General features: G+C 34.4%; 1 protein-coding gene across 6 annotated transcripts in view; it reads left to right on the top strand.

Annotated features, from left to right (window-relative positions):
* PIBF1 (progesterone immunomodulatory binding factor 1) overlaps positions 1 to 16,678 on the top strand; it is a 147,165-nt gene that overhangs the window by 43,499 nt on the left and 86,988 nt on the right. For all 6 annotated transcript variants that reach the window (XM_080561162.1, XM_080561163.1, XM_080561161.1 and 3 more), the window contains exons 8-10: positions 3,054 to 3,235; positions 5,886 to 6,011; positions 8,082 to 8,180. In XM_080561162.1, coding sequence (XP_080417288.1) covers positions 3,054 to 3,235; positions 5,886 to 6,011; positions 8,082 to 8,180 — 407 coding nt within the window. The remainder of the gene's footprint in view (positions 1 to 3,053; positions 3,236 to 5,885; positions 6,012 to 8,081; positions 8,181 to 16,678) is intronic.

Below are 16,678 nucleotides of genomic sequence, written 5' to 3'. Positions count from 1 at the left end.
TTGGCCAGCTCCTTCAACATTGCTCATACACTTTGCGTTCTTCCCTAGGTGTGTGTACATGCCACGTTCCTAGCTCTCTAGGTCAGTCTTCCTTTGTTTCAGTCTTCCAAAGGCTGAATGCTGTGAGTATGCCTTCTCTATCAACAGGTGCAGAACCAGTTATAATTTACTTTAAATCTTTCTGACCAGTAGTGACGATAGGGCAGAGCTACCGTATGGCTTGTTCTGTCGTGTATGTGGAATACATAGTTTTCTCTTCTTTGTGACTCTTAGGTAACTGAAGCATTACTGACTTTTCCTTCACTTTGCAGAAGTTAGGACTGTGTCAGAAATAAAAACACGGGTGTTCTGGACCTCCTCTTTCTATGATACTTTCTACTGATGAGAAGAATTCCAGTGCTGCTTGCCTTTTGGGCAGGACTGTCTACTAGGCTGGTAGACTTCTTTTTTTTGAATTGTCTCCGTTAGTCTTTGAAAGTGTTTCTGTTGGGAAGATGTATAAATGCCTTCTCAGATACAGAGGGATTCTCAGCTTTCTTAGGGTTCTAGTGAGTTCTGATTCAGTCACTTCAGTCAGGTCAGTCACTTCATGCAGGTCTCAAACACTGCCATCTGGTAGCACTAGTATTTCACAAGGAAATTCTGCTCTGAAGACCTTCCAAGAGCCAGAGGCCTGCTAGGTCAAGAGAAACATTTCTTTGTTGCTTCTCAGTTCATTAATTTATTCATCCAAGAGTCACAGTTGTTCAGTGATGGCACCCTATTGAGCACGTATGATAACTTTTGGGTCAAGGAACTCAGAAACACATATGGAGGGTGTTTCCAAATCCACTGGTTTATAGGATTTGGTTGCTTATACCAGTACAAGCTTTCATTGTTTAGTATCCATTATCACTATTTCTGCATCTAGATTGTTTATAGGGAGGATTTGTTCGCTGAACCTCCAGGATTAGTTTTTCACAATAAGTTAGCTAGTTAGGAGTGAATCATCCAGTACTTTAAAAATCACTAGAGGGTTTTTCTCTTCATCTGAGGTAGGTGTAACTTTGCAACAGCTTTTCAGGAGGGAAAAAGGTGGTGTTTTTGTTTTTGCTTTACTGAATCTCAAGAAAGAAACTTCATCAGTTTCTATTACCATTGTCTAATTTTCAGGTGATTTGTAGCTCAATGCAACTTCAGTGCACAACTAAGGCTACTTTTTAAGCTGGGTTTATGTATAGAAATCTTACCAGGAAACACCAAAAGGAAGAGGGAAACAATTGATTAGCTGTTCTGAATAAATTTTGTGAATTTTATTAATTTCTTTTAATGTGATATGTAAGAGATACTGCATGAGAAGGTTACTCTTGAGTTCTGTACTTGTCTGGGCAAGAATCAAGTGGAGGATCTCTGTCTGCTGACTGACAGTAGCAGCCTAGTGAGACCAATTACTTCCTAGAGAATTCAAGGGAGGTTGTGTTCCTAAGAGTCTCTGAACAGTGTTACAGATTAAATGGTGACTATACCTACCACTTAAGAGAGTGCCTTCTCTCTTCTGCCTAATTTTGCAGGTAGCCATAGAGATCTTCTGAAAAAAACGAGGAACAAATTGATGTTTTGTTAGAAATTCTTTTATTTTCTCTTTTATAGCAATCTGAAGGTTTTGTTAAGCTGTTCCTTCATCAATGTTTTACCATTGTAAGGGGATATCAAAATGCAGGTTTGTTCTCATCATGCAACAATGGCCAAGAAAGTATTGTCATGTACATGGAGATGTATGAAGGCATCAAGGGCTGAAGTGTAGCAGCAATAGTGTTTTTTCATTAATTTTATACTAAGTAAATCTTAAAAGGAATAAAAATAGTATCACTTTAGAATAAAATACCACTTCAGGTGTGTTTACACAGTATATATTCCAGGGGAGGGAGGAGTTGGAGGGGTAGGAACTTCTAGATTTTTCTTAAAGTAGTAATATAAAGTCTGTCATCACTGTAGATGGTACATATAACCTGTTACTTTGAGAGAGAGGATAGTTTTGTGGTTTTTTTCCCCTTAAAACAAAGTATAGGACAGGCATTTACACCTTATCCTCAATGGTGTTCATGTTCAGCAAGTGGTCAAATAGAGGGAACTGTGCCCGAAGAGCCTTTTTCCCTACGAGTTTTCAGCTGCTAAACTACTTGCTTCCTGTGGGTGACCCAAATATCTCCCTTAAGTAACCTTTTTGTGCTTTTATGACTCAGGAGGCATGAATTCTGTTTAAAATGTGTACAGGATGTTTTTATGTCTTTGGGGACACGTTTCTCATAAGTTACTAATTTCTTATTCTTTTAACTTGGCATGTGACATCCTTGGGAGCTTAAACTGCAAAATTATTGAAGTTGATAAGAGTGCCTTTTGCTACTGTATATGGAATTGGACCACTCAGCACCAGTGACATTATGCTCTGTGGTTGTTCTCTGACATTAATATCAAATAGATGTGGGGACCAGTTACAGCTATCTGTAGCAATGCTGTTCTAAACAAATGTGAAAAAAAAGGATGCATAGTCTTCCTTGCTCTTGGTCCTGGCCTGGAACGTTACTTTGTCTGTGACAATCATAGTTCAGCCCCAGAACTATCAGTTTCGCCTTTTCTTTATTGAGCAGTAATCACTCTGTTGCCTTTAAACCCTTCACTTCTATGTCTTAGAGTATTGTAGCCAGCATGATGATGGGTTTGTACCAACAATCATATTTAGTATGTATTATTTCTGATTTAGTGCTATCAGTATTATTCAGTGCAATTACTATTCAATAGCTAACTGTTATATAGATACACAGGAATATTAAGGGGCACTTTACACCTTTTCAGGTGCCAACTACCAAAAATAAATAATGAAAAATTAATAAAATTGAAATTTTATTAAAGTCTTTTTTGAGTGTAGAGCTTCACCAACTTAAACATGACTATATTTTTTTTTTCAGTTTGAGTGTTTCATAGAATAGAGTCAAAAGGAAAAAATCCGTATGTGTATGTTGGTTAAATATTTATCTAGAAGTTCACGTTAGTGTTCTTTTTAATGCCTTTTATAGCTGACAACCATACAACAATCCCTGAACCTGTTGCAAAAAGATAAAGATTATCTTAATCGCCAGAACATGGAGCTTAGTGTTCGCTGTGCACATGAAGAAGATCGTCTTGAAAGACTTCAGGTTCAGTTAGAGGATGCCAAAAAAGCTAGAGAAGAAATGTATGAAAAATATGTTGCATCCAGGTAAGTTAGTGTGTCTTCACTTCTGTCAAGTAGTCATTGTTGAACTTTTACCTTGTTTCTTGCACAAATCCTGTTTAAAAATAAAAAATCTTAGCTTCCAGAAAACTAGCCTATATTTGTGTAACTAGAAATAGAATGCTACTTGTGCTTTTAATGTGTATTTATACATGAGGAAAAGTTTCTTTAAACTTTTATATAAGACTACAGCAGTGAAGGTTTCAGTATTGAAAGCTTACGGCAACAATGCTCTTTTCTGTATATAGAGATTTAGTAAGGTAAGTGTAATTAATTGCAAAAAAAGAGAAATTATTCTAAGTGCGTGTTTCACCTCTTTCATTGCCAAATGACCTTTATTAAAAACAGGAATGTTTGAAAAGATAATCTAAACCATTTTTATAGAATAAAATATATTTAATTTTCACAAATGTTTAAAATAGGACATAGTTCGTTTCATATCAGCTCTCAGTCTTTCATATCTCAGGTCTGAATACAGATATTCTAACATTAGCCTTGAGGAACAAATTGACCATTGTATGCTAGTCAATGTGGTAAATAGTGTCAAATTTTTATGCTATTTGTATTGATATTGGCATATGTACAGGATGTCAAATAGGAAATAGTACATTATTTACCAGTATGTCTTGCTACATATATAGTACTATACTATAAAACTTCAGACCACATTTAGATTTTTCTTATTCAAATTTCAAGGTTATCCAGTTCATGGATCATCTACATTTCCCTACATCTAGATGACAAAAATACTATTTTAAAATTTACCCCAAAATGATATCATGTATTTGCCTATATGTAATTCATTAATGAACATACAGCTTTTTTTTGGTTAGCAGGGTCCTTAGCAAAACAGCTGTGGGTTGGATGAATCTCCTCTTGAGCTTCGAGTACGAAGCCAATTCAGTTTTCCTTCCTTTTATTTGAATCAGCAAGATGCAAGCAGCATCTATAAATCTTGTGTCCTTTCATAACTAAGATGAAGTGTCCTAAATATGACTCTCCCATAATACAACTAAAAGACAAATTGTTATCTAAATGGAAATATAAGAGCACTCTACTGAAATTACCAGCTATGGGGTTCCAGTCCGTATTGCTTATCAGAAGTCTGTCTAATATTAAGTATTACTTCTTTCGCTACAGTTGCTTCAGCAGCAACTCAGTGTTCATTAAAAGGTGCTTGGCAAATCTGTCAAGCTATTTACTTAGACTATTTCCTTTAAACAAGTGGTATCACTTGTTTATTTTAGTTAGCATAAAAATAAGTGTCACTTTTAACTGTCTTCTGGTGACATCACTGGGGGTGTTCAGGGCTCTTCCAGATTCTTCTAAAATTTTCAGTGAACCTTCCTGACTTTTAACAGTCTTGCTACTGGAGAGGAAGTATAATTTCTGCAACTGTAGAAATGATAAGTAGTTATGGTAATAGCAAGTAGGAATGATAATAGCAAATTGTTGCCATCTGAGTACAAAGAAAATGATAATGCTAGTTGATTGTGTAAGAATTGTGTCCTGATCTTCAGCATTTGTTTCCTTTCTATGTATTGAGCTATGTAACAATGTAACACGTACAGAACAGGGAAAAAAAATTCTAATGTACTGTACAGTGTGCTTTTGGGGTCATTAACTTCTGTATTGTATCAAAGATCTTCACAAAATACCTTGCTATAGAGTGGTGCACTTGAGTAAGGAAGGGAGAAATATTTACTTTGAAGAGCCACCTCAAATTCAGTGTCTTAATAAAAAAACAAGCATGAAAACCTGAACAGCATACATTCTGTAATATGTAAATAACGTAATGCTTTTGTTTAAATCAGAGGAAGTTTTTGGCCAGTTCAGGTACTGACTTCTAAAACGTACAAGCTATTCCACAACTGGAAATCCAAAGGATCTAAAACCTTTTATGGCAGTAAATGCATATTTCTTCATATATGTGCTTTTATTTCCAGACCTGTAATGGCCACCAGTGGCTTTGTTGTGGATTGATTATTCTTGAACAGTAGCTAAGTGTCAGTATTACTCTGAAATGAGATGATTTATCCTGGAATCTTCTGATACCTGCTACTTAAAAATATATATATTTATTTTAGTTAATTTATTTGTAACATTGACAGGATAAATAAGTAAATCTTTTCATTTCACAAATTTCAACAGCATGTAATCTTCAGTGTTTCTTACAATGTTTTACCCCCAGGATGAGTTGTAAATAGCACACAACAAAATCTTGCAGTATGGCAGTATTGTAGTTATTAAGTTTACTGACCCTTACCCGTATGAAGAAGCTATAAAATGTTGGGAAGTAAGTAACTAAAAATCCTTTTAAGTGGTTAATTAATATAAACACTCATGTAGAGGGTGACACAGGATTTCTGCATGAATGTTAAACATGATGAATCAATGCCAAATGCATCAAACTTTATATATTTTAAAGTTTGTAGAAAGCTCTTGTTCCTGGTAAAATTTTCAGTAAATTTGCAAAGCAACATTGCTTAGAAGACATGCTAGCCTAAGTGGCAGGAAAATGAGTAAGAATCGAAATAAACTGTAAAATGTACTTGTACTGCTGCACCTGAAGCTTTGATATTTTGGCCATGCAATTCATTTTAAATTCCTGTGTCATTTGTGTGTTTATTTATAGGGACCACTATAAAACAGAATATGAAAAGAGACTTCATGAGGAGTTGGAACAATTAAGACTGAAAACAAATCAAGAAATAGAACAACTTCGAAGCACTTCAAAAGAGATGTATGAACGTGAAAACAGGTAGATAAGATGTGGCAATAAGCTAATTAAAACAGAAACTTGCAAGTACTATTTTGTGTTGAGGTACAATATTAGTTGACTGGCTTTATGAGAGATGAACAAAATGAGAGAAATTAAGTTCAATTGTAAAATTAATGAAAATCTTATAAAAGCTAACAAGAAACAATTTTGTTCAGTAGAGATAACCATGTTAAATTTATTATGAAATGAGTGACATTAACAATGTTAATGAAAAGAAATATTAAAACTCATCTGGTAGATAAACATTAGTGGTTTGAAGTTTCTTCAGATGTACAGAGTTAGTTAATTCATACAAAATGTGTTGATTTACCTGTCATGCTGTATGGACAGTCTTGAAACTGCCAGGAAACTAGAAAGGAAGGTACTGATGCAGAAAGCAAAGCAGAAAAAAAAATGAGAGAAACCAGTAAGACTTTGATACACTTCTAAAATCAATCTGTTTGAGACTTAGAGCATTATCATTCACAAAAGCATTCATTTCTTGTAAATTATAAAATCCTCTTTTGAAGGAGATACTAGTCCTGCAAAGACCTGTGGACTGAATTCTGTATTTTGTGTTGTCTTGTTAAATTCCATGGAATTATGTGTGGTGTTAGACATATATGTAAGTCTTTAGGGATCCCTTTAGGGTCTTGGACTTCTGGTGCTATATTTATTTTTGAGCCTGTTTTTTCGCCACTTGTACCCTTTAAAACAGGAGGAACACTTAACAATTCACTATAAACTCATTGTGTCTTGTGTGGACAAGAAAATAACTATAATAAAAAGATATTTGTGGCATTAGTATCTGTTCTTCTAATAGGTAGCTTTGTTATTGCTCTGAAGAGTGAAAAAAGAACATGACTCCTGCTGCCTGTCTTCCAGGCAACTGAAAGTTTCTAATTAAATATATTGCATCACTCTGTAGTTTTGCAAGCATGAGTAAAATGTGTATATATACGCGCACATACATACACACCACTTCCTCTATTCAAATCTGTATTGAGTTGCAAAGAATTATTAGACTGTCGGTTGAGCTTTGACATTGGTCTGTGTATCAGTGGAAAAAAAAAAAACATTGAAGGAAATCTTGTTTGCGTCTGGAACCAATCTACGCAACTTTTTTCCTCACTTTGAAATAATTACTTTTGAAGTGTAAATCGCTTATATTTGACTTCATATTTTACAAGGAAAAGGATTTCTAGTGCATGCTCTTTTTATAAAATAATCTTTAAAAAAAATTTCACCAAAAGATGGTGCTTTCCCCTCAGTGTGGAAGCCCAAATTAGGAGCAAAACAGTTTGAAGTGAAGTAATGTGATGTGATAAGATGCTGATTGACTGTGACTGAAAATAAAACTAAGATGATGGTTTTATCTTAAAGCTCAAAGCACAGAAAGGTATTAAAACTAAGCTAATCTAATATTTAACTCTTTTCCTTCTCACTTTGAGAAGTCTGACGAGACTGATGTTTTCCTTGAATTTATTGATGGTTGTTTTACCCTTGGATGAGTCAGTCAAAGAAGCTAAAATAAGGGGTGGGGTGGGATCCAATAAAAGTGTGATAGAAACCAGAAGGAAACACCAACAATATGCAAAACCTACATGACTAACTATGCAATTAGTTGCATGTGGAAGTAGGATTTCTGTGCCTGGCTAATCTTTTCGTTCTTTATCATAAAAATTGTAAGTTACCTCAGCTAGAAAGACACCATTCCCCTAGTTTTTAGTGAAGTACCCAGTAAAATTATTGGAATGTATTGAATTCCTACCAAAAAAAAAAAAAAGAAATTTATAGTTCTCGTATTCCAAATTGTTTATGGATTTCTATGTATAACTAGGTTGTTTGATCATTGTTTTTAGAATTTCAAAACTGGAAATTTTTATTTTTGTTGCTATGTATGAATGTAATGTGAAGTGTAATGGATAGGCATGTAGACAGACAGCCCTCTATTGCTCTATCAGAATTTTGAAGTAGGTAGTATTAGAGTTGAGATCAGTCAGTAGTAATCCATGAAACAAAAGTCTTTTTCCTAACAGAATATTGACAGAATACTTCTGTTTCCTTCAGAAATTTGAGAGAAGCAAGAGATAATGCTGTTGCTGAAAAAGAAAGAGCAGTTATTGCTGAAAAGGATGCTTTAAGAAAATATGACCAACTCTTAGACCAGTAAGTATCTTTTAAAAATGCATATAAATAAATCTAAAGGTGTAAGTATTAGGGAGAAGGAATGACTGGTTTGTCTTTCTGCTTATGGAGAATAATTTCAATCACAAAAATTTTGTTAAAATGAAGTTACAGATTTAATTTTAGTGGTAACTTTTTTTCCATTACCAGTGCAGTAACAATGTGAATGCTTGATTCACCTCCTACAATCCTGTAAAGACATGCAACCTTAATTAGGCCTCTTGCAGAAAGAAAAGGTATATTTCGTACTGTGTTGTAGCAGTGCTTAAACTCTGAACCTCTTCTTTTTCTTTAGTTGAAAGTAGAAAACATCTTTTACATGACTTTAATAATTTTTCTAAAAATGTGGATAGAGAGCAGTAGTCATAAACTGTTATGCTTGCTACATGCTTCTTTTCTTACTGTTCCCTTTCTTCCCTCTTTCCTAGTCAGCATATAAAATACAGGGTCTATACAAACTCACAGTGCAGTTCACATTGGTATAGGGGACCTATAACTGATTCTCTGCTGGTTTGCTGTCTACCTTCTTGCTCTGCAGCACCTTGTATTTGCTTTTTGTAAATTTAGAATATCAGCTATTATTAGTATTAGTAAATTATGGCATATTTAAGAACTATTGACCATAATCAAAATTGTTCAGGGTATGTTTGTCATATGGCCTTAATTTTGGGGCTTGTTTAATTGTTTAGTACATCTCTTTTTTCCAAAACAAAAAGGTCAGTCCACTAACCAAGTGTACCACTCTGTCATCTACTCAAAGGAAGTACTTATGTGAACTTTTTTTTTTGCTTGGAGTTGTTTTTAATTGCACATAGTAATCACATGAAGTGTTAATTTAAGCACAAACACAAATTATTTAAAGCCTTTATGTTTTGCATAAAAAACTCCTGCATTGCAGTGGCAATACTAGTGAAGAAATAGCACTGCCCCAACATTAACCACAAAGGACTGAAAAAATGTCAGCACTATCTAATGGTGTGAAACATGAGGTATAGTTCTAGAGTAAACAGGGTGGATTAGGGGACATGACATTCATGCTCATCTTCAGGGGTTTGACTTCAGGTTGATTCTAGTTTGGGCTGAAAGCATTATAGGTGTTCTTAGATTCTAAAAAAGGAATTCAGTTAGCAAACTTTGAGATGACAGCTTCAGCAGAAAAATCGAAGTATAGAAATCAAAGCTGGTTGACTGGGCACAACCAGGAAACTTGGCTCAAAACTTATCTCCTGAACCAAACTAAAATGCTAATACAAGTCAACCGTGTGTTTCTGACGAGACTCGCAGCTTTCACTGAGTTATAACTCGCCATGACTTGAGGAACTCATATCTAACTAGAAGCTCTTCTGAAAAATAGGTCTAGCTTATGATAATTTGAATATGTACGCTTTCTTGTTTTTAATGGAAGTACCAACTTTATAATTCTTAGTATATTTTCAAATTTAAAAGCCATGTAGAAAATATTTTTCTATTCTGCTGTACTCCCATTTATATGATGTCACCTTTTTCCTACTCTTGCTTTTTTGAGAAGATACCCTGTAATCAGAAACATAAGAAACAATTTTGAAGTTTTTTTAGAAATAAGAGGAAAAATAAGAAAACTAGTAATATGCTATTTACCATCATCTTCATAAATACTCATGCCTCCATCCTACTGTAACTTTTTTTTTATTCATAAGTTCTCCAATTAAGTAAAACTCTTCTTTCTTCCCTTTAAATAAGTTGATGAGTACTGGTGTTGGAGCTCAAGGAAGTAGGTTATTCCTCAGATGACTATGCTTTTTAAAGAAGAAAATTCTATTTGAGACAGTGAAAAGACCTACTTCTTTAAAAAGTAGGTCTCCCTTTAAAACTGCATCCCTGCTAACTACAGTACAGGTGTCAAGACTGTGGCTTTTTACATATTCCAAATTATCTACCCTAATGAATTGCAAAGTAGCAAATTGGCATGATGAGATGGAATAAATAACTTAAGACCCCAAAGTCTGAGGTTACTGTGGAATGAAATATGATGGTTTTGTGGGTCAAAAAAAATCTAATATAACCAGAATCCCCAACAATAAAAAAAGGGCACTTACGTTGTCCAATTCTATATTTAAGTGATTATAACAGCTAGTTCTGCTTTATTGAAAACAAGGTGACTCATCGTAGTTACCACTGGTATCATAATCTGTATAAACAAACATGTTTGAAAGCTTCAGAAGTATGTGGAATGTTGACTGGCCTGAATTCTGGTTAAATAAAGCCCCTGGCAAATCTTGTGATCAGAAGTGTAACTAATAGCCAATTTTCTAGTCAAGTGCAGTTATTTTCATTCTGCTTACTGATGTCTGTGATACCTTTTTGTAAATAGCCAGTTATGAATGCCAATAAAATGCTGAAGTGATAGTATTTGTGGAAGTGTTACATTGATAAACAATCAGTTGTTTTGACCTCAAAGTAGATCACTGTGATGTCAGGATTTAATTTTTGTTGCTCTCCTTGCTAATATACAGATGTGAATTCTGTGTGAGAATGTGTTTCATTTACATGTGACAATGAAAGAACAGGTTTGATATTTTGGCTTAAACTGTGGCCAATGTTACATGTTCTAGAAAATTGACCAAATGGAGACATTTTCACTTGCCTCAAACTGCTCATAGTGTGACTGAGAAATTTTCAAATTTTAAAGCTATGTTAACTCAATTGAAAGTCTCAGGGTTGAATGAGGAGAGCAACTCTAATAGTTCCGTCTTCTACTACACAGCTAAGTGTAGATGCTAAATATGTTCTAACTCTTCCTTCTTTTGAATATTTCTCAAGTGTTATTTTGAAAATACTGTTAGCCTCTTAGTAGTCCTTGCCAGAGAGAGGGGAGGAACATAACTGAAAAACAGAACAAGAACGGCCTGGCTTCCTATTGCTTTTTCCTACGAGTTAAATTTTCTAGTTTCATATAAGATTAGAGGTCAAAATAAAATGGCTCCCATGGCAGGGTGTTCAAAGTGGAATCCAAAGCCTAATATGGGGTAAACTCATGCAAGAGCACTTCACCTCAGGGTATATTACAACAGCTACCTCTTGCCTTTTGTTTATTCCCTTCCTTTAAAACTTAAGGAGTGTAATTTTTTTTCCAGAACTGTACAGCTTAGCTTTATCTGTGGAAACTCTCCAAAACAAACAAAAAGGATCAGAATTACTGGGAATACAAGGGAAATCCCTAGATGGCGTGATTTTTTTTTTTTTTAATTTTTATTTTTTAGAAGATCTTATTTTTCTTAGTGACCAAACAAGAAAATTTGTATTCTGCTATGGGAAGTTCATTGCTGCTAATGTGATGTACTACTCAAGGTGATTTTCTGTTTTTGGAATGATAAAATGAGATGTGTAGAAAAATGGAGAAATTAATAAATATGCAGTAAAAAGAACACTAAGAAAACTTTGTAATGGCAATAGTGTTCCTTCAACCTTGCAGTAGGCACTATTTAAAAAAAAAAAAAACTTATGAAAGCTAATGGAGGGCTTAAATTACTGCCTCTGTCTATGAGGAAGTAAGATATTTTTATGTATGTATGTGTGGCTTATTTTTTTAGTGTATTTAAATATGCAAAGATGTTGAAAGGGCATTTTACTATGATGTTTTTACAGTTGGGTTGAGCAAAGTCAGGATGATGACTACAAAAAATAGTTTAGTCTTAGGTTTGTTGTATAAAGACTTTGAAAGATTTTGGCTTATTATGTAAACATTTCTGGATTTATTTATATAGCTCATCCATTAGAACTATTAGTTAAGTAATGAATAATCTGTTAAGGGAAGAAAACACCTCTAGGAGTATCTTTAGTGTTTCTATTTAGAAATGCCTTAATCAAATAAAGAGTGCAATAGAATAAAAAATTAGGTAGTTGTAAGTAGAAAAGAAAAAAAAAAAGTAAAGAGTTCTCTGTGGTGGTGTTTACCTACATAATGCTCTTCAGTCAGGTGCAGGGCATGTATACGTTTTGAAGACTTAGTCTGACCTTGAATCTTCAATATTTGAATCTTTTTCCCCCTTTTGTCTTTGTTCTTTGTAAAGATAGTTCTTCTAGAATTCATTCGGAGGTGAGATTAATGCTATCTGGCTTTAGTCATCTGTCTTAAACTTTGTAAGTGATCAGGAGAGGTAATCAATCCTGTTTATAAAATGGGTATTTAAGTGAAATGAAGATCCCTATACATTTTGTATTAATTTTAAACAAGCCTGGAGACGACTATTTTGGATGATAAAATCATTGGATAAATTTACTGCGTGAATAAATGTTTCTTTTCATTTAGTGTCTCTGAGTATGCAGGAATGTTGTGATTAAATTAGCATTTGTTATATTATACATTCATTTTTAATAGAAACATGAAAAGTAATTATTTACCCCTTTTACTAACATGTTTTAATAATCTGGATGTTGATGACTGCAATCAGGAGTCTAATCTTAAAAAGATTAAGTCAATGTATTTTAATGCTCTTGTTTAAATAAGAACCTATTATCTCTTCAAAAATGTTTGTATAAAATATTTTAAACAATTAATTAAAAATAACAACCTTCAGGCCTAAATATTTCTTTGTCAAAGCTGCCATAACCCAATATAAAAACTACTGCCATAACCTCTTACTCCCTAGACATAACCGCTACTTTTATATATGAAGTACTTTATAATCCTGTGCATTGAAGAGCTATGTAGATCTCGAAAATTACTACTGCTTAAAATTTTCAGTTTCAATTAACATCAGTATTTTCTAAAATACTTTTGTGTTTAATAACCATTTGTTGTTGCTCTGATAATCTGTGACTTCTATAGCATGATGTGTATATCTTGATAACATCAAAGATTTGTATCAGAATAAAGCTGAGCCATTTCCTGTCATTGTTAGACCTAGTCTAGATTTCAACCATAGTCAATGTAACTACTACGCACTTCCCATTAAAAACTGCCTTCATCTTATTCTCCTGATGAGAAAGATAATTACAGGGTGCAGCTAAAGGGTAAGATGGAGATGTCATGGAAATTGCTGAAATACACCTTCTTGGAAGCTCAGAATCAATGCAAAGAAAGCAGTGAAAGAAGGAGCGGTAGCATGATAAGGAAGCAAAGAACAAGTCAGTTTCCTGGGAGACTAGGTCTGGTTTGTTTTCAGACTGTAGAAGTAGCACTGAAATCTGTAATAAAAGGAATTCTGTGCATCCGTGATTTATGCTGAAATGGCTACTATTTTTTTTTTCCTTTCTGAGGATACATTTCAGTAGGCTTTACATCGTAATGGATGATTTTAAGCTGCTCTCTAAGTAAAGTGACTCTCTTTCTATAATGTTTCTGTGTAAAAATAAATAAATAAATAAATCTGACATACCTCAAAGCTTACTTCAGATTCCACTGTAAGTGGAAAGCATTTTAATAAACAAAAGGAGAAAATTTAATTAGCTGATTTGATCAAATACACAAGTTGTAGCATTGGGAAGACTGCACACTTGCTAGGGCATGCCTAGCAATCTTTGCTTGTTCACTAATAGGCATCTCAACATTTTGCATTCTTAGCTAAGATAGCATCCTTCCAGGATCAATGGTTTAAGCCCATAAGCAGTCACTGTAGCTGTCTTGAATGATAAGCACTAGGTAGAGAATTGCCAGGTTAAGACTCACAGGAACTACAAATTGGGCTGATAGCTGGCATTTGTGAGCTTTGTTACATCTGGAACAGTCTTCTATGTTTGTTCTCTTACTCTGCATGAAATGTTCAATGACTATATTTATAGCTCTAGAAATCTTTCAACTGAAGTTCCATTTGGCACAGCTCTTAAGAAATAATTCTCACAAGATATTAAGGATGGCTTGGGAAGGTTGTAATACCAACGTATCCTCATATTGTTTCCCCAGACTAAGACTACAGTTGTATAAAGGTTTTCCTTCAAGTATGCATTCTTGTTTTACCTATTCATTTCTTGCTAGACCTAATCTTAAAACATTAAGATTAATAAAAGCAAAATGTTAAAATTCTGTGATGGCTATTATGCTGAGTACCTAAGAAACTATTTACTCTTTCAGGTGTTTACGTTTTTTGGTAGCCTGGGAAGACTGAAGGTGTATCAATGTCCTTTTAGAACAACTTCAAAAGCGGTTGTAAGATCCCTCAAGAGGCATTCTATATGAGGGTGCTGCTGCTTAGTCATCTTATACATCTCGAATGATAGGGATGAAAATTCCACTGCAAGCCATGATTTTCATATGATTGTTAGTATCCCTCATTTACACACACATTTTTGCGATTCACAGTGTACAGCTTGTTAATGACGAGCACTGGCAATCAGCAAATAGTGTCTCTTCACAACTTCACCAAATGATGTTTCAGGTGCTAAAAGTTTACATGTGCTCAAAGGAAGACTGAAAAAGCTACTTAAGTAGAAACCACATCCAGCTCAGCTAATTTCTAGCTAATTCTTGAGCTAGAAATAGTTGGACGCTAGTGGGAGAACTTAGGGAGAGATGCAAAGTACACAAACATCTTTCTTGGTCTTCTCAAAATACACACTTCTGGCTCTGGTTGGAGACAGGATTACCAGGCTCCATGACCTTTCTTCTGATATGCTACAGCTATGTGATGTTGAACAGAAGTTGTAAAATACTGCTTTCTTACTGTTCGCTTTATGTGCTTTGTGTCCCTTTGAAAAGTCTAGACTGGATGTAATGACAAGATATAAATGAAAGCATTTTTCTGACGATTATTTTAATGTGTTGGGTTATTTTTTTGATTGCTACATATATCAGGTTATATATGCAAATATTTTTTTTTCCTGGAGTGTTTCTAACCGTCTGAGCTTGAAGACAGTTCATTGTGAAGCCTCTAGCAGCATTAGGCAGCCCAAAAGATTAACACTTCAATGGCAGATGAGAATATAAACTGTTTATAAGGAAACTCCACATTTTTTAGAACGTGGGAGAAAAGCAACTCACAAATAACATGACCATATACCTGCAGTGATTATTAGTTGCATATGTCTACTAAAGCTGTGTATTATAATTCCTGTTCAAAAGCTAAATTCTTTAAAGCAGGGATATTGTATTTTCTGTATGGCTATGAATATTTTGATATTCAAGTGATGGTTATTTAGATATTATATTTCAGCCTACTAAAACTATAGAAGTTCTCTTTTAATAGTATACTGTAAATAAAATAACAGAATATAGCACATCTGAAAATTCTAACCACTGTGCAATAGTGTGGGGGATGATTTTGTGTAGCTTGATATGTAGCTAACACAGATAAGCACAAAAATATGTACCTGTACTTGAATATGTACCATAAGATTAATTGTCTCAATTACTATGATTTTTCAGACACTCATTTAACTATTACAGTTTTCTAATATTTGAGCAAATGACTGGGAATATAAAGATTTTGTTGTATAATCTGTCTTTTTTTTCATTGCCTTAGATATTCTACAGCTTTTTTTTTTTTTTAAGTATTTGTCTTCACTGTTACTCAAAATTTTGACAATCTGTTTGTAAAATCTGATATTGTGGCCATCCTGTCTTCTAGTGTTCCTTTGCTGGGTGTCATGTTATATAAAATGCAAGTATTACGGGATAAGGAAACTTCAAACAGATCTGCAGATCTAGAAGCTATAAAGCAAAAAGGCATAAACTTTGAAACCTAAGTTATGAACATAAGGTTCTCTGTGTTTTTTTTTCTGTATGTGTATTTCCATATAACATCCAAAGCATTTTGACAAAACCCTAAGTAAAGTTCAGGGTGAACTAGGCGGTTAACGCTATAGACTTCTTCAATCCTGGTGTCTCAGTAACCATAAAGGTTCTAGCATCAGTAGGTCATTACCTTCTAGAATTATCATAGAATCATAGAGTATCCCAATAAGGATCATCAAGTCCAACTCCTGGCAGCACACAGGATATCATCTGGAAAAAGATATGATGTTGTGCTCTTGTCTGGACAACTAATTGTTCAAGTGCAGTTTGCCTAAAGAGGTGCTTACGTGGTCTGAGAAGGGAAACTTAGCAATTTTACGGGTGACATAGTAAACTTACGGGAGACTCCCTGAAGTGTTGGACATGGAGACTAGCATTTATTAGAGCTTTGGGCTGAATTTTGGGTGGAGCTTGTCTTTGCAGAATCAAATTAAAACCATTGATAAAATGTCAGGTATAAATAGGAAGCTGAAGTCGTCTGCTCTCAGCTGGTTCCTTACTTGCATGGTGGTGATACCCGTTACCTCTAAGTAGCTCTCATGAAATAGGAAAACAACAGCATGTTGTTCTGTAATTGAGGGTAGCTAGTCTGTTTGACAGATATTCTGTAAATGAAGAACCATCATGCTGTGTTCATGAAGACTACCAAAACAGTGCGTTATCAGTGAGCCAAGGTACTTTCAGACCATAAGCTGCAGGGAGCTGTTTGCCTTTGACATTAATTCTTCCAGTATTGAATATGCCTAATTGACCTTAATCATACTGAGGTCTT

Source organism: Anser brachyrhynchus (assembly GCF_964034855.1).
Source record: "Anser brachyrhynchus genome assembly, chromosome: 1".
Classification (NCBI taxonomy): domain Eukaryota; kingdom Metazoa; phylum Chordata; class Aves; order Anseriformes; family Anatidae; genus Anser; species Anser brachyrhynchus.
The sequence above is the reverse complement of the archived record's forward strand: the minus strand, read 5'-3'. Positions and strand labels throughout refer to the sequence as shown.